The 26,515-nt window shown below is 41.3% G+C and overlaps 1 protein-coding gene across 5 annotated transcripts in view; it reads right to left on the minus strand.

Annotated features, from left to right (window-relative positions):
• The window catches only part of LOC149228174 (autophagy protein 5-like), a 362,140-nt gene that overhangs the window by 291,217 nt on the left and 44,408 nt on the right, over window positions 1-26,515 (minus strand). For 4 of the 5 annotated variants that reach the window (XM_089378081.1, XM_089378079.1, XM_089378080.1 and 1 more), the window contains exons 2-3: window positions 10,522-10,646; window positions 9,826-9,892 (exon numbers count right to left, since the gene is read on the minus strand). In XM_089378081.1, the coding sequence (XP_089234207.1) occupies window positions 9,826-9,892; window positions 10,522-10,646 (192 nt within the window). The remainder of the gene's footprint in view (window positions 1-9,825; window positions 9,893-10,521; window positions 10,647-26,515) is intronic. The other variant, XM_089378082.1, reaches the window with a different exon arrangement.

Below are 26,515 nucleotides of genomic sequence, written 5' to 3' on the forward strand. Positions count from 1 at the left end.
ATGGAAAGTCATGTCTCATTTAGACATGCCCCTTCAACACTTATTACTAATTAACTAATCATTATTTATATGTAATATATTTTATTCATAACAGAGCCAAGAAAAATGAAGGAGGTGGTCATAGGCATCAAACAAAGACATTATAAAAGAACATAGCAATGATTCTCAGTTTGAAGATGTTAAAATTGGCAACTACGGCCAAACTCCATGTGGGTCTACTTTTTCATGGCAACTGAATTTTTTTTAGATTCCTCTCGTCGAGAGGTGTAAGATTGAGCTAAAGATCATTTGATTCCGACATGTATTCATGGAGATATGAATTTATTTGTGTTATGGGACAATTCGTCAAGGTCGGCCAGCAACCAAATTGCCCCCACTTGTGCTCAACGATTTAGTATAAAAATAGGTGGCTTGTTAGTCATTTGGACACACACACTCTTGTGATCTCTCTTCATTCTGTTTTGGGTTTGATGAAGATAAAATCTAGAGAGTGCCCTAGGTGATACGCTTCCCTATGGAGAAGCCTTATCACAGCCTATGAAGAAGTCTAATACACTATCCTGTTTGGGCCATAGTCGCAGTCCAAAAGGGAGACCCTAACCGCAGTCATGAAGGAGACTTAGGGAGGCTCCTTCGTTATCCAAAAAGGGTAAGCCTTAAACACTGTCATGAAGTCTAATGCTAAACGTTGTCATGAAGTCTAATCCTAAATGCTATCATGAAGTCTAATGCTAAACGTTGTCATGAAGTCTAATCCTAAACGCTGTCATGAAGTCTAATCTTAAACGTTGTCATGAAGTCTAATGCTATCACCTAGCCGCAACACTTAAGGCAGCAAGAAGGGACACTTATATATACAGCCATTATACATTGTCCTTAAGTATCATGAAGAGTGCTAACTATAGCCTAGCTGCTCTGCTAGGCTGCAAGCCATAGCAAGCAGCTAAGGCTGGTAAGATACAATATTGCAGTGCAGTGATGGTGTAGTATGGTGCATGGGCAGCATCATGCAGTAAGGTGCATGGAGCACCATGGTGCAGTATGGTGCATGGGCAACATGGTGTTGTGTGTGGAGCATGATTGTTCAGAGGTCTTTGTTTCAGTCGGATGTATACCCCAGGAAGTTTTGTACACCCCTCCACGCGGGGGGGTGCAGGGGGGACTTGTCCCCCCCACGGGGGTCCGGGGGGGCCCATCCCCCTGGCTGGGGGGTCCGGGGGCCAGCGGTCCCCTGGCGGGGGCTCGGGGGCAGCGCCCCCGAAGCCAAAAATAAATGTAAAATTGCCTTGTAAAAGTATAGTAATTTCTAGTCAATCTAGGCCGTTCATTAGGCGGATGATCTGACGGTAGAACTTATGTTTAGTTTAGGGTTTTTTGCCCTAGAAGGCAACCCCTCTCTTTGTATGAAGGCATTGTATTTGAGGCTGTGTGATAGATGTGTATTCTGTGAGCGAGAAACAGAGAGCTGAGACTGTGAGAGAAAACAGAGGATATTACAGCGGATTTGTTGTAGGTTGTATCTCTTCATTTTGCTAGATAATAGAAAGGAAGGACTGGCTGTTCGGGGTGGACGTAGCCCAAACTGGGTGAACCACGTATATCTGTGTCTCTCTTGTTTTGTGCATTTTCTGTGTTTATATTTCTGCAATATTTTATGTGTTCCATTGCTTCGTAATATATAATTTTCTAACACATGGCACAGTATGGTGCATGGAGCAGCATGGCGCAATATGGTGCATGGAGCAGCATGGCGCAGTATGGTGCATGGAGCAGCATGGCACAGTAAGGTGCATGGAGCATCATGGCGCAGTAAGGTGCATGGAGCATCATGGCGCAGTAAGGTGCAAGGAGCAGCATGGCGCAGTAAGGTGCATGGAGCAGCATGGTGTTGTAAGGTGCATGAAGCAACATGATGAATGGTGCAGCGTAGTGCACAGTGACAATGGTGCAGCACAATGATGCATAGTGCAGCATGATGATGAAGAGCAGCATGTTGGGTACAGCATGATGAGGTACAACTTAGTGATGGTACAGCATGGTGCAGCACAGTGATGATGGACATGGTGATGGTGCAGCATGGTGTAGCACAGTGATGATGGACATGGTGATGGTGCAGCACAGTGATGATGGACGTGGTATGATGGTGCAACACAGTGATAGGTACAGAGAGGTGATGGAATCACCTGTGTTCAGATCAACTACATCATGTGACATCTTCTCAGAGAAGATCTCTGCTCTTATTTTGACAAGTCAAAGAGTTGACTTCTGATGTATATGTACTATCTCTCTCTCTCTACTGAACTATTGAAGAACATAAGAAGAATTGATCAAGGGTTTCCCCACATTGGGGTTTGTCCCTAGCTAGCGCCACATCTTGTGTCCTCTTGTCTTGGCTTGTTTTTCTATGATTTATGTTTATGTTCTATCTGCATTTTACTATCATGCTAAATGTGATTGCTAATCTGGAATTGATATTGAGCTAAATGGAAAAATTGAAGTAAATTGCTCTAAGCATAAAGCATACCTAAAATTAACATGGTATCAAAGTACAAGTGAAGACAAAGCCCAAGCAAGAGTGAAAGAGCAATCACCGAAGATAGTTGGAAAGGACAAAAGACTCAATAAGTTCCACATCCCACTTCAAATTCACCAAGGGTGAAGTCAAAGCAAAGAATATTATCCGAGTGGCGCAGCGAAAGCATTTGATGACCTACCTAAAGGTCACTTCAATAGGAAGTTTGGATCTAAGGGTGGAAGGAAAGGTAGATGCCTTGCTTGCAATAAGTATGGCCATTATGCGAGAGAGTGTCCAAATAGAAGGGACACATTACTTGATGATAACAATCATTCCGGGGGCATCTTCAATGATCGGAGGAATGACAAGTACAATGGCAAAGGAAAAGGGAATGCAGGTCATCAAGGAAATGGCCGACTCTTCAAAGAAAGCAAGGAACTCTAAGTATGAAGAATCAAATGTTGTTTTTGATAAGCTAAAGGAGTATTATCTTATATTGGCCCTCTCCACTACTTCTCCTCCAGACTCTTTGGGAATCTGGCTTATTGATAGTAGTGCTTCAAGGCACTTCATCGGATAGAAGGAAGCTCTCTCTAATTTGGTAGAGATGGAAACAATCATGGGGATTATACTTGGAGTCAATGCCACCTATCTCGGAAAGGGTGTAGGGAATGTTACCCCTCAATTGAATAAGGGTAACACGATTCATTTACAAGAAGTTCTTTATGTACCTAATCTCAAGAAGAACCTGGTGTCCATTTCGGCAATGGAAGTCAAAGGTTTCAAGGTGGCATTCATCGATGGAAAGGTACGTGTTTGAAAATGGAATTTTCAAAGATGCTTTTACTCATGGGTTCAGGGCTGGCAATTTGTATCAAGTTGCAGGAAGTCCATTGGGGACCATGTCGTGTGACACATCTCTTCAATGGCACCAGAGGTTTGCCCATCTTCATTATAAGGCCCTACCCAATGTGAGTCAGATGGTGAAAGGGATGCTTGAATTCAAGAAGAGCATGGAGGTACATGTCCGAGATGTACTGAAGGAAAACTTACAAGGGGATCATTCCCCTCATGTAGCAAGACCTCAAATTTGGAACAACTCGAGGGGTTTGAGATTCATGACTGGGAATCTCATGTATACAAGTGGAAGAAAGCCCTCTATGGCTTGAAGCAAACACCTTGGGCTGGATATGAGAGGATTGATAGTTGTCTGATGAAGCTGAGACTCACTAGGAGTGAAGCCGATCCAAACCATTGCTTAATGGTGGTGGGTGATAGACCTCTCATACTGGAACCTTATGAGGACGACCTCTTTTTGACAAGTGCAGACCCTCTCATTTGCAAAAGTAAGAGGGAGTTGGATTCCAGATTTAGAAAGGTGAACTGCAAGCCCGTGACTACCTCAATGAAGCCTAACTTTAAAAGGTTATGTGGTAGTGATGACAGACCTGATTTGGGAAATGCCTCTGAGTTTCATAAACTCATACTAGCATTAATGTTCTTGGTGAACTCCCGTCCGGATATATGTTTTACAGTTAGCATGCTGTGCTCATATATGGTTGAGCCTCGCTAGATTGGTGACAAGAATCATTTGAGATATCTTCAAGGCACAATCTCTCATGGATTGAGATACACTGCCGGAAATGTGTTCTGATGTTGATTAGGCAAGCAGTGTGGAGGATCGCAAGAGCACTTCTAGGTGTTGGTTCTCTTTGGGTTCTGCTTCGATATCCTAGATGAGAAGGAAGCAGAAGTCAGTTGCTTTGAGCACCGATGAGGCTGGATACATAGCTGTGAGTATGGCCTCATGTGAAGCTATCTGGTTGTGGAAGCTCTTCAGTGAGATGTTTGGACACGTGTTGGATACCATCGTGATCTTCTGTGACAACCAGAGGGGGATTCGATTGTTGAGGAATCCCGTGTTCTATGATCGCTCCAAGCATATAGACATCAGGTACCACTTTATCTGGGATATGGTACATCGAGGAGCAAGAGGGCTCCATCGCATTGGGACTGATGTGCGGGTCACCGATATTCTGTCGAAGCCCCTGGGAAAGGTCTAATTCTTGACTTTCCGGGAACGACTAGGAGTCGTGGAGAGACTCTCTCCTAACGGTCCTGTATGATATGGACATTGAGCTCTGGGAGCTCCGGGGGCTTGGGGGTACTTGGAGCGATGAGCAACCATAGGGTGAGTGGTTCAACCTTCCCCTAGTGGTCTACTATGTAGGCAAGATGAGTGGTTCATCCTTCTCCTGCCGAGACACAGTCATAGGGTGAGTGGTTCAGCCTTCCCCTAGTGATTTGTTGTGTACAGGGTGAGTGGTTCAGCCTTCCCCTGGGATACCCCTGGCGACATGTAGGCAAGATGAGTGGTTCATCCTTCTCTTGCTGAGACATCCTACCCATGCAGTCTGGGACTCATGGGAAGTACCTCTCATCTGGCCAATGAGTAGGGAAATGAGGATAGGGACCATAGTAGTACTGATGGATGCATCGTGTTACTACCGTACTCCCTATGCTAGGATGACATTGATCTGGGATCAATTGACTCTAACTTCGGGTCAATAAGAGTGATATGACTCAATCTCTTTTGGAATTGGTTTTGGATCAGTAAGAGTGGTATGATACACTCTCTTTATTTGGAACTGATTTCGGATCAGTAAGAGTGGTATGAGACACTCTCTTCTATATGGGACTGATTTCGGGTCAGTAGAGGATGGTATGATACATTCTCGATCACTTCTTCTTCTTCATAGTTCAGCGAAACAGAGCAGTGCAGGGCACTGATGGCAGAGATAGTATAGTCTGGCAGATGGATTAGCAAATGGAGTTCTCCCTAGTTGAGAGGGAGTGTTAAAATTGACAACTAGGGCCAAATTCCATGTGGGTCTACTTATTCATGGCAGCTAATATTTTTCTTGGATTCCTCTCATTGAGAGGTGTAGGATTGATCTAAAGATCATTCGATTCCGACATGTATTCATGGAGATATGAATTTATTTGTGTTATGGGACAATTCATCAAGGTCGGCCAACAACCAAATTGCCCCCACTTGTGCTCAACGTTTTAGTATAAAAATAGGTGGCTTGTTAGTCATTTGGACACACACACTCTTGTGATCTCTCTTCATTCTGTTTTGGGTTTGATGAAGATGAAATCTAGAGAGTGCCCTAGGTGATACACTGCCCTATGGAGAAGCCTTATCACAGCCTATGAAGAAGTCCAATACGCTGTCTTGTTTGGGTCATAGCCATAGTCCAAAAGGGAGACCCTAACCGCAGTCATGAAGGTGACTTAGGGAGGCTCCTTCACTGTCCAAAAGGGGCTTCTATAACACAGTCAAGTCTTGTATGCTAGTTGTAATAAGCCCTAAACGTTGTCATGAAATCTAATGCTAAACATTGTCATGAAGTCTACTAAACATTGTCATGAAGTCTAATCCTAAACGCTGTCATGAAGTCTAATGTTAAACGTTGTCATGAAGTCTACTAACGTTGTCATGAAGTCTAATGCTAAACGTTGTCATGAAGTCTAATCATAAATGCTACCATGAAGTCTAATCTTAAACACTGTCATGAAGTCTAATGCTATCACCTAGCCGCAACACTTAAGGCAGCAAGAAGGGACACTTATATATACAGCCATTATATTTTGTTCTTAAGTATCATGAAGAGTGCTAACTCTAGCCTAGCTGCTTTGCTAGGCTGCAAGCCATAGCAAGCAACTAAGGCTAGTTTGCAGTGCAGTGATGGTGCAGTATGGTGCATGGACAGCATGGTGCAGTAAGGTGCATGGAGCAGCATGGTGCAGTAAGGTGCATGGGATGCATGGTGCAGTATGGTGCATGGAGCATCATGATGCAGTAAGGTGCATGGAGCATCATGATGCAATAAGGTGCATGGAGCAGCATGGTGCAGTAAGGTGCATGGGCAGCATGGTGCAGTAAGGTGCATGAAGCAGCATGATAAATGGTGCAACATAGTGCATAGTGACAGTGGTGCAGCACAATGATGCATAGTGCAACATGATGACTGTTGGGTACAGCATGATGAGGTACAACTCAGTGATGGTGCAGCATGGTGCAGCACAGTGATGATGGACATGGTGATGGTGCAGCACAGTGATGATGGACATGGTGATGGTGCAGCATAGTGATGATGGACGTAGTGATGGTGCAGCATGGTGCAGCAGAGTGATGATGGACATGGTATGATGATGTAGCATGGTGCAGCATGGTGCAGCACAGTGATAGGTACAGCAAGGTGATGGAATCACTTGTGTTCAGATCAGCTACCTCATGTGACATCTTCTCAGAGAAGATCTCTGCTCTTATTTTGACAAGTCAAAGTGTTGACTTCTGATGTATATGTACTCTCTCTCTCTCTCTCTGTTGAACTATTGAAGAACATAAGAAGAATTGATCAAGGGTTTCCCACATTAGGGTTTGTCCCTAGCTGGCGCCACATCTTGTGTCCTCTCATCTTGGCTTGTTTTTATGCGATTTATGTTTATGTTCTATCTACATTTTACTATCATGCTAAATGTGATTGCTAATCTAGAATTGATATTGAGCTAAATGGAAAAATTGAAGGAAATTGCTCTAAGCATAGAACATACCTAAAATTGACAGAAGAGCATGATGGAAGAACAAAAATCTCAGGAAGGAATTCAGCAAGTTTGTATAAAGGATAAGTTGACTTCTAGCATGCAGCATGACTAGTACTCTCCTTACACTACCTCTAGGGACCCTAAGTCGAGATAAGTTGATAGTGAAAATGTACACCTATTCAATTTTATACATAAGTTCTATTTTGAACATAATGCTACCATTGTCAAATGACTCAAAGAAAATGTCATGTCCCTTCCCAAAATAATTTGTAACAGGTTTTGTCTCTTCACAATTTTGTACAAATTTTGCTAAGGAAAAGGACCCAAGCAATTTTGACTTAGGAACTTAGGAGAAATGAGGCCAGATTAATTTTCTATTAGAAGGTGGGGCCACCCACGTGGGAAAACGCATTGGGCAATTCAAATTGCCTTGGAGGGAAATCACATGCCTGTTGGAGGGGGCCCACATGAGGAAAGGGAGGCCCACAAAGTGATAAGGAGGAAGAGCTCCTCACTTGGGGGATCATTCACTTTTGCATATTGAAAATCACTTGACTATTTGCTTGAGCTGCTTAGCCGAGTCAACTGGCTTAGCCACGAATCTCTCAAGCAAGAGATTCAACCTTACCTTCAGTGGACTACGAGTGCCACCCTAGGAAGGCAGTTTCATAGCACTTTGAAGAGCACCAGGGAGGATTCATAGCCAGCACATTCAGCCACAAACCAGCAGTGCATATTTCTGGACCAGTCAGAGAAGGGAACACGCAGTTGTGGATAGAGCTTCATTGGGCGAGCACTAGCCGAAGGAACCTGGAGAGTTGAAGGACATTAGGAGGTCAGCACTTGGGAGAAGTTTTGGAGCAGGTGGGTGCAGCAAATAGGCAGTTCGAAACCCAGTCTTGGAGGACAGCGCAAAGGGCCAGACTGGGCATTACATGGGTCTTGAGGGGAAGAGCCACAGCGCCAGAATCACACTTGGGAAGGAAAGAAATTCATAGGGGTTCTCATTCCGATGATTTGGGGCAGTTTTGGAGAGCTTTTCCAGCTTCATTCAAATAGGCCGAGTTTGCCAGTTTCAGCAGAGGACAAGCTCCTTGGGGGTCGAATTTCAAAAGTGTGAACTAGGCCAAACCCTTCCTAGGTTTTGGTGGGTTTTTGCTAAGGATCCAGTATTTGAAGTTTTATAATTTTCTGAGAACAGGAAGCAGTGATTCCAGCCTTTTTGTTCCAGCAAACAGCGCAGTTTTTGGGCAGCGCAGATCAGTTCTAGAGCAGCAGTTGGGCAGCCCTCATATCAGTGTTTTCTCACTTGGGTTTTGTCACACATGTCCTTGGAGACAATCCCAGGTGCACCATTCCATTCACTGATGTATTTTCCTTTGATGATTTAATAAAATGGCTCAGCAGTTCTCTATTTCCAGCGTTTTCATGGGTGTATGATGTTAAATTCACATTTCTGATTGCTGGATTGTCTGCTTGCTTTGTTTATCACTTAATTTCCTATTTAGGAACATTACAGAAAACTGACAAATATTGTTGAGTAGACTTGTCTCACTGTGTCAAAGTTGCCTGACTTGGTCAAAACTGTCAACAACTTATTAGGTTTAGGTAATACTCATCACAGCTCAGGCATTTCTTAAATTTCACCCCTCAAATAAACCCTCGAAAAGATTTTTCTTAGTTCATTTTTTGCAATTTTTCAGCCTTTCTTTCAGCTCTTTCACATTTTCTTAAGGTGCCTTTCTACACAAGCAAATGCCTATGTTGATGTCTAGATGATGGATTCTTCATGGAATGGTATTGTCTCTAATTCCTTTCTGTATGTGAAATTTTGCAGAGTGGAAGTTGACACTTATACTTTAGCTTGCCAACTCATTGTTGAGTTCAAGTTGTGACTTTTGATGCTGCATCAGGAGCTTGTGGAAATGGGTAGACCAACCAGGGCCGGCATTCTAAATAATATAAAAGAGTAACATAAGATTATTTTCCAGCAATGATGTTATGTTCCAAGAGAAGAGTCGACAGTTGTTACATTTCTAATTGTTAGACCCCCAAGGAATTCTTTGTCATCCATTACTGTCATGCTAGATGATGGTCTAAATTCCATGTCCACTTCAAAATTTGTTGAGGACTGGATGAGTAAAACGCTGAAAGGAAGGGAGGAATTCATTACACTTTTGATCCATATTCCAATTCATAAATAAGTAAGTAATGTCCTAGAAAAGTCCTGAGGTCCTTTATATGACACTATTGCCTTCAACTACAATTGCTTCTATATGCATTCGCCAGCAACATGTTACTGTAAGAGATACCCATACCAAACACTGACATAAAGCTAACACCAGGTCTTCATCCAAGGCTTCTACATTACCTAACATCTGGTCCCTCTGTAGATTTATTGGGCGTTGTCTAATATCTTGTGAGAAATGACCCTCAATGCATATAATTGTGCTTCAGGCCAAGCACTGACCCATATAACTTTGTTGAACATTAAGGTTTATTGAAGATACATTTGGAGACAAATATATAGAAGATGGTTCAATATAGCTGCTAAAGTTTCTGCTTAAATTTGGAATAAAGAAAACATCACAAAACCTAGGAAAGCAAGTCAAATTGACACTTGAACAGAAAGGCTACAACTCCCAGAAAATCATATTTTGCATTCAATTATAATTTCCAAGATGCCATGAGCCTCTTACTACTATATTCCATGGCCTTTCCGGCTCTGCACAAAGAAGATCAAACAAGACTCCAGTCGGAATGTACCTACAAACAACAAGCAAAGTAGGCATTCAGGTTTATAAAGCTTTGACACAAATCTACAAACAAATAATAACCAATACGCAAATCATAAGATGTCCAGGATTGATATAATTAATAACCATACAGTGCATAAAAGTTTATATCAGGATATTTATCCCACTTTATTTAAAATTTTGTTACAGAGCCTCATCTTGTCCCAATGTTCACATATCATTCCTTTTACTCATTTTACAAGTTCATCATTGCATATATTCCCTCCTAGACTCTTCTTATTATGCCAACAAATGAAATGTCGGTTATATGAATATATTAGCTAAAATATTACGATCAAAGACAGCTTAAGTAACACTGTCGACTAGGAAATCAACTAAATGAAGTTTTAAACTATGGAGTTTTTGACGGAAGAATAAAATGACCAAGTCCTCAAAAAATAGACTCGCCCATTTCCAAGTTAACAAAGAAAAAATGCACAATCCAACCCCACTAAATATGATAGTAATGTTTGATGTTAGAATAAGAGATGGTTTAAAAGAAAAATAAATGGTCACTTCATTTTTTAAGATTACGGCACAACTGTACAATAAAACACAATACCAAACAAAGGAAACAGAGAGCTTTGCAATTATCTGTACCATTTCAAAGGTAAGCCTTTGTAGTCAAACCATACTGTATCTGTTCCAGGAGGCAAGGAACTCTGAAAATGAGGTTTTATGACAGGAATAAGAAGAGGAAGGTATCCATTACGAGGAGCCAAGACCTGAAAAACACATTAAAAGATAATATAAGAACACAGGTACATAAAGCATGTCGAAATTCAATTGCAAGATTGAATTTCTAATCATGATAATTACTTGTGATTGTTATATGTTTACTTTTAGCATTATCTTCATTCAATTATGTCATCAAGTGATTATACATTTAATTATGGAAGAAAGTAGAGATTACCGTGCACAAGAAACAAGAGACACCAGAAATTAGGCCAGAGGCCAGGGCAAAACCCACAAGGGGAAAACCCAGCAAACCTTTCATCATAGAATCAATTCAAAAAGAGAGACATCAAAGTCAAGATCATAGGCAAACCCACCAGTAAGATGACAACCTCAGCAATCCTTCAAGTAGCCAAGTCAACCATCCACAAACTTCAGTCAAAGGTCTGCAATAGGGGCCAAATTTCGGCCTGACTCTCCAACAGAAATCACATACTTCACCACAGAGAAATTTGGGTCTGACCTCAGGAAGCAATTAGCAATTACAGAAACTTTGGCCCTGTCAGAACATACATGTATGATGTGAGCAGCACAAAAAGTAGTCTTCACATGTGTGATTTCTTCTTCTTTTCTTCCAGCTTCATCCTCCATTTTCTTGTCCTTCTTCGCATAAGAAAGAGGAGAAAGATATCTCTTGATGATGATCCACGAATTGCCAAATGAGGGACATCAAGTGACCTTATATATAGCTTCTTTGGGGGCCGAATAGGTGCCTCTCAAAGGCCGAGCCGACTTGTCATTGTAGTATTAAAAACCAGCTGGTCTGAACCTGAAACCAGTCAAACCGGCCGTTTCACTGGCTAAACCATTCAAACCGGCCAAGAAACCCAGTCAGACCACCTGTTTCGCCCTATCTTTTTTTAAATGGGCCTACCCAGCCGGTTTTTTGATAAACTGGCCAGTTACATCATAAACCGGCCAGTACATTGCCACACCAGCCGCAGCCCCACCAGACGATTTCTTGGAGGCTTGTGAGGTGGTTTGGAGGGAAACTAAGGGTTGTTTGCCTCCAAAAATAGCCCCTCCAAGCCAATAAAAGGAGGTTGCCTCACACATCTCATTTGGAGTTTTTGTGAGTTTCATTAGGAGCTTGGAAAGTGTTGAGTTTTTGCTGGAGTAGTCATCATGGAGGCTTGAAGTTGGACTTGAAGCTATTTTGGAGATAGTTTGGAGTTGTTACTAGAGTTGGCATCTTCAAGAGGAGGCTAAAGAAGCTAGTTTGCATTTCCAGGTAAGGCTTTTCACTTGAAAAAATCCATATTTCACTGTTGTTTCACTTGAAAAAATCTGCATTTCACTGTTGTCTATGTATTTAATTTTTTTATGTGTTCTATGCTACGTTGCTATCAAAGCTCTAGTTCTATGCTATCAAATTTTGTAGGCTAAATATGCCCCATTTTTTTCCCAAATTTATCTTAGGATTTCCATTTTTCTTAGCTGCAATTTTTTTTAATTGCCAGATTTCTTTGCAAATTTCAAATATTTCTAGCCATCATGCATCCAAAAGCCAAGGACACTGCATTAGCTCATTGTGACGTGATTGATGGAAAAATGATATGCAAATTTTGCAATAAATCTATGGGAGCTGGAGGTATCCTCAAGTTGAAACAACACTTGGCTGGGATAAGAGGCCAAGTAAAGCCATGTGATGCACAAAAGGAAGCAACCGGTCCTGTTAGGGTAGAATACCTTGCCAAGTTTGAGAAGTTTGAGGAGAATAAGGCTAGGGAGAAGGTTATCCAAGAAGAAATTGCAAGGAAGAAGGAAATTTTACAAGCCATGAAAGAGAGTGGGTATGATGATTTTGAGATTCAAGACTCCTCTTCTATCCCTTCCACCAATGACCCCTTTCACTATGTTCCTCCTGCTCTTGGGTCTTATCATCAAGGCCAACAATCTAAAGGAACAAAGAGGATAAACATCCAGAGTTATTTCTCATCCTTTGCCACTGCCTCTGCTAATCCCACTTCCTCAGATCCTCCCAATCAAGTCTAACTCAGCATCAACCCACTTTGGATGACCATTGGAAAAAGCAATGAAAAGAATCTTCTTTTCAATACATTTCTAGATGGTCGCATGATGCAAATATCCCATTTAATGTTGCCTGCTCACCTTATTACCAAGCTATGTGGGACTCCGTTACAGCTGCAGGAAAGGGCTTCAAAGGCCCTACTATGCATGACTTGAGGGGAGCTCTTCGCAAAAAGATATTTTTTCCATTGATGAGCATTTGGCTGAGTATAGAGAGTCATGACTCAAAACAAGTTGTTCCATCGTGTTAGATGGATGGACCGATGGAAAGAACCACACTATCATTAATTTCCTTGCTCCTTTCCCTCAAGGAACCATGTTTTTTAGATCAGTTGATGCATCTGATAAGGTGAAGGATGCAAACCTTCTATTTGAGCTTTCGGATGACATTATTCAGCAAGTGGGGGAGCAGAATGTAGTGCAATTCATCACAAATAATGCCTCAAACTATGTTCTTGCTAGAAAGATGCTAGAGTCCAAATATAAGACCATATTTTCGATTGCATGTCGTTAATATTAGTTAACAATGTGTTAATTTTATATAACAATGGTATGTTCTATGCTTTAGAGCCATTTACTTCAATTTTTCTTATAATCCCAATATCAAATTCCATATTAGCAATCACATTAACATTGATAGTAAATGAAGATAGAACATAAACGATAAGTAGAAGACAAGCTAAGACAAGAGGACACAATATTTGGCGGATGCCATGGAAAACCCCCAATGTGGGGAAAACCCTTTGATCAAATCTTCTTATTATTCTTCAAAAGTTCAGCAGAGAGAGAGTACTTCATACAAAATTTTCCTGCCCAATCATCCAGTCAAACAGCGATTAACAGGATGCCCTAACCGGAAAGTCAATGTCAAACCAGCAAAAAGTCTCCTCCAAATTAGCTCAGTCAAACCTAGTCAACTCAGCCTCCAAAGACAGTCAAAATCAGCCCAAAACAATCCTAAAAAATCTGGTCAAACCTGGTCAATGCACAGTCAACTCTGTGGTCAAAAGGGCCTGCATTCAATGCAAGTCAAACAGCTGCAAATACCTTGCTTTTTGTGCCAGGAGATGTGGCCTAAAGAAATCAGACTTTCTACCTGAAAAACACAGTCAAAGGTGGAGGTTTGACCCTCGGTCAACGCTACTACAATTTTCCCAAAACAAATCTGAAATTTTCGGCCTACAATTTCAATCAACCCAAGTCAATGCCTAGAGAAGAAGATGATCTTGTTTGTTGTACGAACCAATGAGAAGAAGAGAGAGAAAGATGTGTGTTGAGGTATGTACATATGAGGAAAATGCCTCTTCTATTTATCCACAACATTGTGGGTGAAGAGACACAATGGTTGCGCTTTATGAACCTACATTTGATTGGAGCCGACCTTAACAATTTGTCCATAGAAGAAATAAATTCATAATTCCATTTTTGCTTGTCAAAATGAGATGATCTTTAGATCAATCCTGCACCTCTCAGAAAGAGGAATCCAATAAAAATATCATCTCCATCATATGAGTTGTCCAAGGTGGATTTTGGCCCTAGTTGCCAATTTTAACACTCCCTCTCAACTAGGGAGAAATCCACTTGCCAAACCATCTGTCAATCTGTACCATCTTTGACATCCCTACTCTGCTCTGCTTTGTTGAACCATGAAGAAATAATGAAGAAGAAATGATCGAGAGTGTATCACACCACTCTTCACTAACCTGAAGTCAATCTCCATTGATCCTAGATCAATATCAAACATCCTAGCATAGGCAGTACAGTAGTACACGATGCGTCCATCAGTAGTACTATGGTCCCTATCCTCATTTCCCAACTCATTGGCCAGATGAGAGGTACTTCTCATGAGTCCCGGACTGCATGGGTAGGATGTATCTACAGGGGAAGGTGAACCACTCATCCTGCTCATATGCCACAGGAGAAGGTGAACCACTCATCCTATGCATATATCAACCATCATGGGGTATCACAGGGGAAGGTGAACCACTTACCCTATACACAGCGCACCACTAGGGGAAGGTGAACCACTCACCCTACAGTTGCTCAAAGCTCCAAGTACCCCAAGCCCCCCCAAAGCTCCCAAAGTTTAATCTCCAACTCAAACGGGGCCCTCATAAGAGGGTCTCTCCACGACTCCAAGTCGTTCACGAAAGGTTAAGAATTTGACCTTCCTAAGGGGTTTCGTAAGAATATCTATGACCTGTTCATCAGTCCCAATGTGATGGAGCCTAATTGCTCCCTGTTGCACCATATCCCAGATAAAGTGGTACTTGATATCAATATGCTTGGAGCGTTCATAAAACACGGGATTCTCAAAAAGACGAATCCCACTTTGGTTGTCGCAGTAGATCACTATGGTATCCAACACATGCCCAAACAACTCACTAAAGAGCTTCCTCAACCAAACAGCTTCACAGGAGGCCATACTAGCAGAAATATATTTGGCCTCAGCAGTGCTCAAAGCTACCGATTTTTGCTTCCTGCTCATTCAGGATATCGAAGCAAAACCTAATAAGAAGCAACATCCTGATGTGCTCTTACGATCCAACACACTGCTAACCCAGTCAGCATCTGAATAACCATGGAGCCTCAAATTCCCGGCAGTGTATCTTGGTCCATAGGTGATTATGCCCTAGAGATATCTCAAAAGATTCTTGGCAGCAATCCAATGTATGTGATGAGGCTTGACCATAAATTGACTCAATGTATTCACTAAAAAGCATATGTCTAGACGAGTTCACTAAGAACATCAGGACCCTCACGAGATGACGATACTCAGAAGGATTTCCCAAATCGTGCCCAGCAACACTTCCGCATAACTTCTTGAAGTTGAGTTCCATCGAAGTAGTCACGGACTTACAATCCACCATCCCAAATCTTTCAAGTAGCTTCACAATGTATTTTCCTTGGGAAAGGAAAATCTCACCTGGCTTTTGCCAGACCTCCAAGCCTAGGAAGTAGTGCATCAATCCTAGGTCCTTCATCTCGAATTTAGAAGCCAACTCCCTCTTGCATTGATAAATAAGAGGGTTTGCACCTGTCAGAAAGAGATCATCCACATAAAGTACCAAGATGAGAGGTCTATCATTTTCAACCTTGAAGTAAAGGTTCAAATCAGCTTCACTTCTTGTAAAACCTAGCTTCATCAGATAGTTGTCGATCCTCTCATACCAAGCTCGATCAGCTTGCTTCAACCCATAAAGGGCTTTCTTCAACCTGCATACATGTGTCTTTTAATCTTGAACTTCGAACCCCTCAGGTTGTTCCACATAGACTTGCTCCTTAAGTGAACCATGCAAGAAGGTGGTCTTGACATCCATTTGATATAAATTCCATCCTTGACAAGCAGCAAGGGCAATGATCGAATGAATGGTGGTATATCGAGAAACTAGCTCAAATATCTCATCATAGTCCACACATTCCTTTCGAAAGAAGCCTCGAGCAACAAACCTGGCCTTGAACTTTTCAGCACTTCCATAAACTCCATGCTTGATCTTGTAGAGCCATTTCAAGGTGACAAGAGATTTGTCCTTCAGTCTAGGAACCACATCCCAGACATCATTCTTCATAATCGACTCATACTCTTCGTTCATAGCATCCTTCCAAACTTAGTGCTTCACAGCTTCTTCGAATGTGCAAGGCTCAGTTTGAACAATGGTGCTCATGGCAACTAAGTACCCTTGGTACCTATTCGGCTTCTTACTTTCACGAAATGTCCCCCTTGGTGCAATATGTCTCTCGGCATCTTTGAGAGTTTCCCTAAGCCATGAGGGTCTCCTTTTTTAGGAGGGCTCATGGGGAGGTGGATCAATGGGATCCATCGGTCCTTCAGCATCGGGCATCGGCTCATCCTGTGGTTCTCCCTGCTTTCTTGTATCTTCTTCTTTGTCCTTCCTTGGAATAGGAAGGTTCCTAATCTTCCCAAGGGCAGCATCTTCATCGAAGGTGACATCATGACTTATTTCCACTTCTCTTTGACCAGGCACATAGATTCTATATGCCTTTGAAGTTTCATTGTAGCCCACAAATGTTCCTTTCTTCCCAGATGCATCCAATTTGCTTCTCTTTTCTTTCGGCACATGAAAATACACAAGGCTACCAAAAATTCTAAAGTGAGAAACATCAAGTTTCTTACCGGTGAAAACTTCTTCGAGAGTTTTGGAGTCCAATGCTTGATGAGGGCATCTATTTTGAACATACACGACAGTGTTGGCAACTTCTCCCCATAGGAACTTCGGAAGGCTTTGATCATGAAGCATGGCACGAGTGGCTTATATAATGGAATGATTCTATTTTCAGCAACTCCATTTTGCTCAGGAGTATATGTGGTAATAGTCTCCCTCTTAATGAGGGCTTCTCTACAATAGTCATTGAACTTATTTGATTCATATTCGGTTCCATTATCGGTCTTCAATATTTTGATCTTCTTCCCTGTTTGAATTTCGACCAAGGCTTTGAAAGAGCAGAACCATGTGAACACTTCATCCTTCTTCAAGAAATAAATCTGAGTTTTGCGAGAGAAGTCATCCACAAGATAACATAATATAAATATCCTCCCAAAGATGTCACGGGCAACATATCAAATAGATCAAAATGAACCAATTGCAAAATATCAGTAGTCTTGCTATCACTTGAGGGGAATGGTCCCCTTGTATGTTTTCCTGCGGCACATCCCTGACAGACACCTTCATGTTCTACTTTAAATTCGAGCATACCTGTCTCCATCTACCTTGCATCGGGTAGGGCTTTATAATGAAGAAGAGCAAATATTTGATGCCATAATTCAGATAGAAGAGATGTGTCACAAGACATAGTTCCCAATGGACTTCCTCCAACTTGATATAGGCTATCAACCCTGAATCCAAGAGTAAATGCTTCTTTGAAGTTTCTTTTCCAAACACATACCTTTCCATCAATGAATGCCACCTTGAATCCTTTGTCCTCAATTACCGAGATAGACACCAAGTTCTTCTTTAGATTGGGTACATATAGTACTTCTTGTAGATGAATGATGTTGCCTTGATTCAATTGAGAGTAACATTCCCAACTCCTTTCACAGGATAGCTGGGATTTTCTCCAAGAATGATTTTCAAATTTGTATCATTTTCTATCAAATTTGAAAGAGCTTCCTTATACCCAGTGAAATGCCTTGAGGCACCACTATCAATCAACCAATTTCCCAAAGTATCCGAAGGAGAGGCAGAAGAGAGGGTTGATATAAGATAAAATTCTTTTTGCTTGTTATCTACAACATTAGATTCATCATACCTGGAGTTTCTTGATCTTTTGGGAGGTCGACCATTTCCATATTGAGTAGCGGGAGCATTCCTTTTTCCTTTGTAATTGAACCCGCCATTCCTTTGATTGTTGTTGCCCCTGAAATTGTTGCAGTTGTTGTTGTCATCATCCTGAGTTGTATCCCTTCTAATAGGACACTCCCTAGCATAGTGGCCAACCCTGTTACAAATGAAGCATCTACCCTTTCTTCCATTTTGAATCTTGGTCTTGACATTGCTTCTTTGAGCCTACATTGTTCTTTTTTTAGCATGAGCGGAGAATGCAGTAGGATCATTCCTATTTGAAGGCATGTCTCTTTCTATCATCCTTGTTTCTTCTTGAGTACATCTAGTCAACAATTCATCAAAACCTGGAATCCGATCATTGTTGAGGATAGTAGTGTTGAACACATCCCATTCATAAGGGAGACTGCCAAGGTCAATGAGAGTGAGCTCCCTATCAGCAATAACTTCTCTAATTGAAAGGAGATCATTTTTTTATTTTGATAATCCTCATGAAGTAGGATTGGATATCTTCTCCTCTTCCCTTCTTTATGTCCTTCAACTTGTTCTTAAGGAAGAGAACTTGGTTTGCATTGCTAGCTTTAAACACGCTAACCAACTTGTCGGATGAACCACATTAGTTGGTTCGAAACATCGACCAAATCCTAACGATGTGATTAATCCGAAAGACTTATATCTACATTATGGATCACAAAAGTCTTAGACCTAACATTGTCATACATCTCTGTAAGTGTGCCCAAATCAAAGATGTAAGCAACTAAATGCTTATGAATAGAATCCCCAATGATCTTCTTAGCTTTGACTTCACCTTTCTTGTACTTTGTCTTAGCAGCAGCCAGTTCATTTCAAGGAAGTTTGGCAATCTTTCCCTACACATAGTCCATAGCATCATGCTCTTCCAAAATCAAGTTAAGAGACATCTTCCATGCATGATAATCAGACTTATCATTGACCTTGTCATCAAATTTGAAGTAAGATGAGGAGGCCATTGAATCTTGTCCTTGTCCAACAAATCTCAGTGATTGCTTTTCTCACTCTTGCTTGGGCTTTGTCTTCACCTTAGCTCTGATACCATGTTAATTTTAGATAACAATGGTATGTTTTATGCTTTAGAGCAATTTACTTCATTTTTTCTTATAAGCCCAATATCAAATTCCAGATTAGCAATCACATTAACATTGATAGTAAATGCAGATAGAACATAAACAATAAGCAGAAGACAAGCCAAGACAAGAGGACACAATATTTGGCAGATGCCAAGGAAAAACCCCAATGTGGGGAAAACCCTTTGATCAAATCTTCTTATTATTCTTCAAAAGTTCAAAGAGACAGAGTACTTCATACAAAATTTTCTTGCCCAATCACTGTAAAACAGTCCAGTCAAACAGCAGTCAACAAGATGCCCTAACCAAAAAGTCAACGTTCGTCAAACCAGCAAAAAGTCTCCTCCAAATTAGATCAGTTAAACCCACTCAACTCGGCCTCCAAAGATAGTCCAAATCAGCCCAAAAAAGTCCCAAAAAATCCGATCAAACCTAATCAATGCATAGTCAACTCTGCGGTCAAAGGGCCTATGTTCAACTCAAGTCAAATAGCTGCAAATACCTCGATTGTTGTCCTAGGAGATGCGGCCTAAAGAAATCAAACTTTCTTCCTGAAAAACACAGTCAAAGGTGGAGGTTTGACCCTCAGTCAACGCTAGTCAACACTACTGCAATTTGCCAAAAACGAATCTGAAATTTTCAGCCTACAATTTCAGTCAACCCAAGTCAACGCCTAGAGAAGAAGATGCTCTTGTTTTTTGTACGAACCAATGAGAAAAAAGAGAGAGAAAGACGTGTGTTAAGATGTGTCCAAATGACGAAAATGCCTCTTCTATTTATACACAAAGTTGAGGGTGAAGAGACACAACAGTTGGGCTTTATAAGCCTACATTTGACTAGAGCCAGCCTTAACAATTTGTCCACAGAAGAAATAAATGCATAATTCCACTTTTGCTTGTCAGAATGAGATGATCTTTAGATCAATGATGATCTTTAGATCAATCCTGCACCTCTCGGAAAGAGGAATCCAATAAAAATATCATCTCCATCATATGAGCTGTCCAAGGTGGATTTTGGCACTAATTTCCAATTTCAACACAATGGTATGTTCTATGCTTAGCACAATTACTTCAATGTTCATTTTCCTTTAGGAGCCCAATGACAATTTCCAATTTAGTTTTCCAATAGCAATCATATTGACAGTAACTGTAGATAAAACATAAAATAAAATGCAGAAGACAAGCCAAGACAAAAGGACACCAGATTTGGCGGATGTTAGGGAAAAACCCCAATGTGGGGAAAACCCTTTGACCAATTCTTCTTATTATTATATCAAATGTTTAGTAGAGAGAGAGTATAGAAATTCAAAGTTGACTTTGCCAAATCAAAGTCAAAACAGCCTTGTCAAATCTGCAATCAACTACAGTCAAATTCAACCCTAACTAGAAAGTCAAAGATGGTCAACACAACAACAAAACTTCCCCTTTGAAGCTCGGTCAAAGGTAGTCAAACTCGGCCTTCAGCGGTGGTCAAAGTCAGCCCAAAACAGTGATAAAATCTGCGGTCAAACTAAAGTCAACCCTGACGTCAAATAAGCATGCGGTCCAAGTCAAACTTCAGTCAACTCCTGAAATTTTCAGCCCTGTACTTCAGTGTAAAATTCGTCCTCCTTGTCACACATGAGAGAAAGAGAATGCCCAATAGTTGTACGAACCAATGAGAGAAGGAGAGAGAATGAGTGATGATGATGCCAAATGAGGTGAGAGGTCACTTGTATTTATACGAGTTGTTGAGGGTGAAGTGACATGTCTCTTGGACTTCATGAGCTTACATGATGATGTGGCGGACCTAAACAATTTGCACATGTGTGGGCATAAATTCAAAAACACATTTCTGCTTGTCCAAATTTGATGATCTTTAGGATGATTTTGGTCCTCTCAAAAAGAGGAATTTAATGCAATCATCATCTCCATCAAATGAGTTGTCTAAAGTGGAATTTGGCCCTAGTTGCCAATTTTAACACTCCCTCTCAACTAGGGAGAATTCCACCTGCCAATCCATCCATCATCATCGATCATCATGCCATCCTGTCATCATGTACCATCTTTGTATCTCATCTCATCTCTGCTCTGTTGAACACTGATATGAATAATGAAGAAGAATCGATCGAGAGTGAGTCACAAGACCTTACCACTCTCCACTGACAAAAGTCAGTCCAGAGGTAGAACCTCAATCAGACTTGATCCCAGATCAAGTTGTTGAACACCATGCATCCTAGACATAGGGAGTACGATAGTACACAATGCATCCATTGGTAGTGTTATGGTCCCTATCCACTTTTCCCAACTCATTGGCCAGATGAGAGGTACTTCCCATGAGTCTCAGACTACATGGGTAAGATGTATGTTGGGCATCAACAGGAGAAGGTGAACCACTCATCATGCTCATATGCCATAGGAGAAGGTGAACCACTCATCCTATGCATATGTCAATCGTAGGGGAAGGTGAACCACTCAGCCTACACGTGTCATCAATCGTAAGGGAAGGTGAACCACTCACCCTACACACATGTCAACCATCAATCACAGGGGAAAGTAAACCACTCACCCTATACACAACGCACCAATAGGGGAAGGTGAACCACTCACCCTATGGTCACTAATAGCTCCAAGAAGTACCCCAAGCACCCAGGAGCTCCCAGAGCACAATGTCCAACTCAAACAGGACCCTCCACGACCCCAAGTCTCTCTCAGAAGGCTAAGAATTTGACCTTCCCTAAGGGATTCGTGACGATGTCTACAACCTGCTCATCAGTCTTGATGTGTTGGAGCCTTATTGCTCCCTGTTGTACAATATCCCAGATAAAGTGGTACCTGATATCAATGTGTTTGGAGCGGTCATGGAACACAGATTCTCTAAAAGGAAAATCCACTCTGGTTGTCGCAAAAGATCACGATAGTATCCAACACATGCTCAAATAGCTCATTAAAGACCTTCCTCAATCAAATAACTTCACAACAAGCCATACTAGCAGCAATATATTCAGCCTCGACGGTGCTTAGAACAATCAGTTTTTGCTTCCTGCTCATTCAAGAAATCGAAGTAGATCCCAATGAGAAGCAATATCCTGACATGCTCTTTCTATCTACCACATTGCCAGCCCAGTCAGCATCAGAATATCCATGTAGCCTCAAATTCCCAGCAATATATCTCAGTCCATAGTTGATTGTGCCACAGAGATATCTCAAGAGATTCTTATCAGCAATCTAATGTATGTGATGAGGCTCGACCATAAATTGACTCAACGTATTCACAACAAAGCATATGTTCGAACGAGAGTTTACCAAGAACATCAAGGCCCCCACAAGTTGTCAATACTCGGAAGGGTTTGCCAATGCGGGCCCAGTAGCACTTCCACATAGCTTCTTAAAGTTGAGTTCCATCGGAGTAAGCACAGACTTGCAATCCACCATCCCACATCTCTCTAGCAACTTCATAATGTATTTTCCTTGTGAAAGGAAAATCTTGCCTGGATTTTGCCAGACCTCAAGGACTAGGAAGTAATGCATCAGTCCTAGGTCCTTCATCTTGATCTCGGAACCCAACTCCCTCTTGCACTGATAAATGAGAGGGTCTGCACCTGTGAGAAAGAGATCATCTACATAAAGGAACAAATGAGAGGCATGTCCTTTTCAACCTTGAACTATAGGTTAGGATCAGCATCACTCCTTGTAAATCCCAGCTTCACAAGATAATTGTCAATCCTCTCATACCAAGCCCTAGGGGCTTGCTTCAACCCATAGAGAGCTTTCTTCAACCTGCATACATGTGTCCTCTGATCTTGTACTTTGAACCCCTGAGGTTGTTCCAAGTAGAATTCCTCCTTAAGCGAGCCATCCAAGAAAGCAGTCTTAGCGTCCATTTGATGTAGGCTCCATCCTTGAGTAGCAACAAGAGCAATAATAAATCGGATAGTGGTTTACCGGGCAACTATGCAAATATCTCATCATAGTCCACTCCTTCCTTTTGAGAGAAGCCTCGAGCAACAAACCTGACCTTATATTTCTCAGCACTCCCATCTGCTCCATGTTTAATTCTGTATAGCCATTTTGAGGTGACTACGGACCTTCGGTCTAGGCACAACATCCCAGACATCATTTTTCATGAGAGATTCATATTCCTCATTTATCGCATCCTTCCAGACTTGGTGCTTTACGGCTTCTTCAAACGTACATGGCTCAATTTGAACAATAGTACTCATAGCAGCTAAGTATCCTTGATACCTATTTGGCTTCTTACTTTCACGAAATGTCCCTCAATATGTCTTTGAGCATCTTCGAGAGTGTCTTTGAGCCACAAAGGTCTTTTCCTTGAGGTAGAGGGATCACCAGGGGGTGGATCAATGGGATCCATTAGTGCTTCAACATCGGGAATAGGCTCATCTATAGGAGGTTCATCCTGTTTTTCCACAACATCATCATTGTCCTTCCTAGGGATAGAGAGACATCTGGCTTTCCCAAGGGCAATGTCTTCATCGAAGGTGAGATCATGGCTTACTTCCACATCTCTTTGACCAAGCACATAGACTCTATATGCCTTTGAATTTTCATTGTAGCACACAAATGTACCTTTCTTCCCAGATGCTTCCAACTTGTTTCTTTTCTCTTTAGGCACATGAAAATATACAGGACAACCAAATATTCTAAAATGAGAAACATCAAGTTTCTTACCAATGAAAACTTCTTCGAGTGTCTTGAAATCCAATGCTTGATACAAGCTCCTATTTTGAACATACACGACATTGTTGGCAGCTTCTCCCCATAAGAACTTCGGTAGACCTTGATCATGGAGCATGGCACAGGTGGCTTCCATGATTGTTCAATTTTTCCTTTCAGCAACTCCATTTTGCTCAAGGGTGTATGCAACGTTTGTCTCCCTCTTAATGCCAGTCTCTCTTCCAAAGTCATTGAATTCATTTGATTCATATTCGGTTCCATTTTCGGTCCTCAATATCTTGATTTTCTTCCCTGTTTAATTTTCCACCAATGCTTTAAACGAACAGAACCATTTGAACACTTCATCCATAGATCCATGTTTTGCGAGAGAAGTCATCCACAAAAATTTCGTAGGACAAGTATCCTCCCAATGATGTTACGGGCAACATACCAGATAGGTTAGAATGGACCAATTGAAGAATATCGATAGTTTGGCTCACTTGAAAGGAATGGTCCCCTTGTAAGTTTCCCAACTGCACAACCCTGACAAACTCCTTCATGGTTTATGTTGAAATCGAGCATACTTGTGACCTTTGTAATGAAGGTGGGAAAATCTCTAGTGCCATAATTCAGATTGAAGAGAAGTATTGCAATTCAAGGTTCCCAAAGGACTTCCCCCAACTTGATAGAGACCATCAACCCTAAATCCAAGTGTGAATGCATCTTTAGGGTTTCTTTTCCAAATACATACCTTTCCATCAAAGAATGCTACCTTGAAGCCTTTATCTTCCATCGCAAAAATAGACACCAGGTTCTTCTTCAAATCAGGCACATACAATACTTCTTGTAGATGAATGGTTTGCCCTTGATTTAAGTGAAGAGTGACAGTACCTATCCCTTTCACGGGGTAGGTGGCATTATCTCCAAGTATGATTTCCAAATTAGTGTTCTTTTCAATCAAATTGAGAGAGCCTCTTTGTACCCAGTGAAGTGCCTTGAGGCTCCACTATCAATCAACCAATGATCCAACGTATCCGAAGGAGAGGCAGTAGATAGAGCGGAAATAAGATAAAACTCCTTTTGTTTTTCTACAACATTACTTTCCTCATTAATTTCTTGTCCTTTTGGGAGGTCGACCATATCCATATCGAGCAACGGGAGCATCCTCCTTCCTTTATTGTTGAACTTGTTGTTTCTTTGATTGCCATTGCCTTTGTAATTATTGTTGTTGTTGTCGTCATCTCTTGGAGAATTTTTCTTGTGAGGACACTCTAGCATAGTGGGCAAACCTATTACAATTGTAGCACCTTCCTTTCCTTCCTTCTTTAAATCCTTGCTTGAACCCTTGACCTTATCTCCTTGGACCAGCACTATTTTTCTTCTTTGCATGAGCGGAGAAAGTAGTAGGTTCATTTCCATTTGAGGGCTTGTCTCTCTCCATCATCCTTGTCTCCTCTTGAGTGCATCTAACCAATAATTCATCAAAACAAGGAATCTTGTCATTGTTGAGAATGATGGTGTTAAACATATCCCATGCTCTTGAAAGACCCCCAAGTGCAATGAAAGTGAGCTCCCTGTCAGCAATAACTTCTCCAATAAATAGTAGGTCATTCTTGATTTGTGTTATTCTCATAAAGTAGGATTGGATAGACTCCCCTTTATCCATCTTGATGTCCTTCAACTTGTTCTTGAGAAAGAGGATTTGATTTGCATTGTTTACTTTGAACATCCCAACCAGCTTATCATACATCTCCTTAGATGTTCCCAAATCAAAAATGTAGGCAACCAAATGCTTTTGAATGGAGTCTATCATAATTCTTTTAGCTTTGACCTCACCTTTCTTGTACTTCATCTTTGCAGTAGCGGGTGCATTTAAAAGAGGCTCCACCACTCTTCCCTGCACATAGTCCATGGCATCATGCTCTTCCAAAGTCAAATCCAAAGTCATCTTCCATGCATGATAGTTAGATTTGTCCTTGAGCTTATCCTCAGATTTGAAGTAAGATGTAGTAGCCATTGAAGCTAGTCCAATAATCTTGTCTAACAAATCTCCTTTAGTGATTGCTCTTCTCTCTCGTGCGTGGACTTTGTCTTCACCCGAGCTCTGATACCATGTTAATTTTAGTTAACAATGGTATGTTCAATGCTTAGCACAATTACTTCAATGTTCCTTTAGCAGCCCAATGACAATTTCCAATTTAGTTTTTCCAATAGCAATCACATTGACAGTAACTATAGATAGAACATAAAATAAAATACAGAAAACAAGCCAACACAAGAGGACACCAAATTTGGCGGATGCCAGAAAAAAACCCCAATGTGGGGAAAAACCCTTTGATCAATTCTTTTTATTATTATATCAAATGTTCCACAGAGAGAGAGTACAAAAAGTCAAAGTTGACTTGCAAAATCAAAGTCAAAACATCCCTGTCAACTACAGTGAAATTCAACCCTAACTAGAAAGTCAAAGATGGTCAACGCATCAGCAAAACTTCCCCTTTAAAGCTCGGTCAAAGGCAGTCAAACTCAGCCTTCAACAGTGGCCAAAGTCAGCGCAAAACAGATGTAGTAGCCATTGAGGCTAGTCCAATAATCTTGTCTAACAAATCTCCTTTAATGATTGCTCTTCTCTCTCATGTTTGGGCTTTCTCTTCACCTGAGCTTCGATACCATGTTAATTTTAGTTAACAATGGTATGTTTAATGCTTAGCACAATTACTTCAATGTTCCTTTAGCAGCCCAATGACAATTTCCAGTTTAGTTTTTCCAA

The sequence above is a fragment of the Pinus tabuliformis genome, chromosome J (assembly GCF_031772625.1).
Source record: "Pinus tabuliformis cultivar Carrire ecotype Pingquan chromosome J, CPIR1, whole genome shotgun sequence".
Classification (NCBI taxonomy): Eukaryota; Viridiplantae; Streptophyta; class Pinopsida; order Pinales; family Pinaceae; genus Pinus; species Pinus tabuliformis.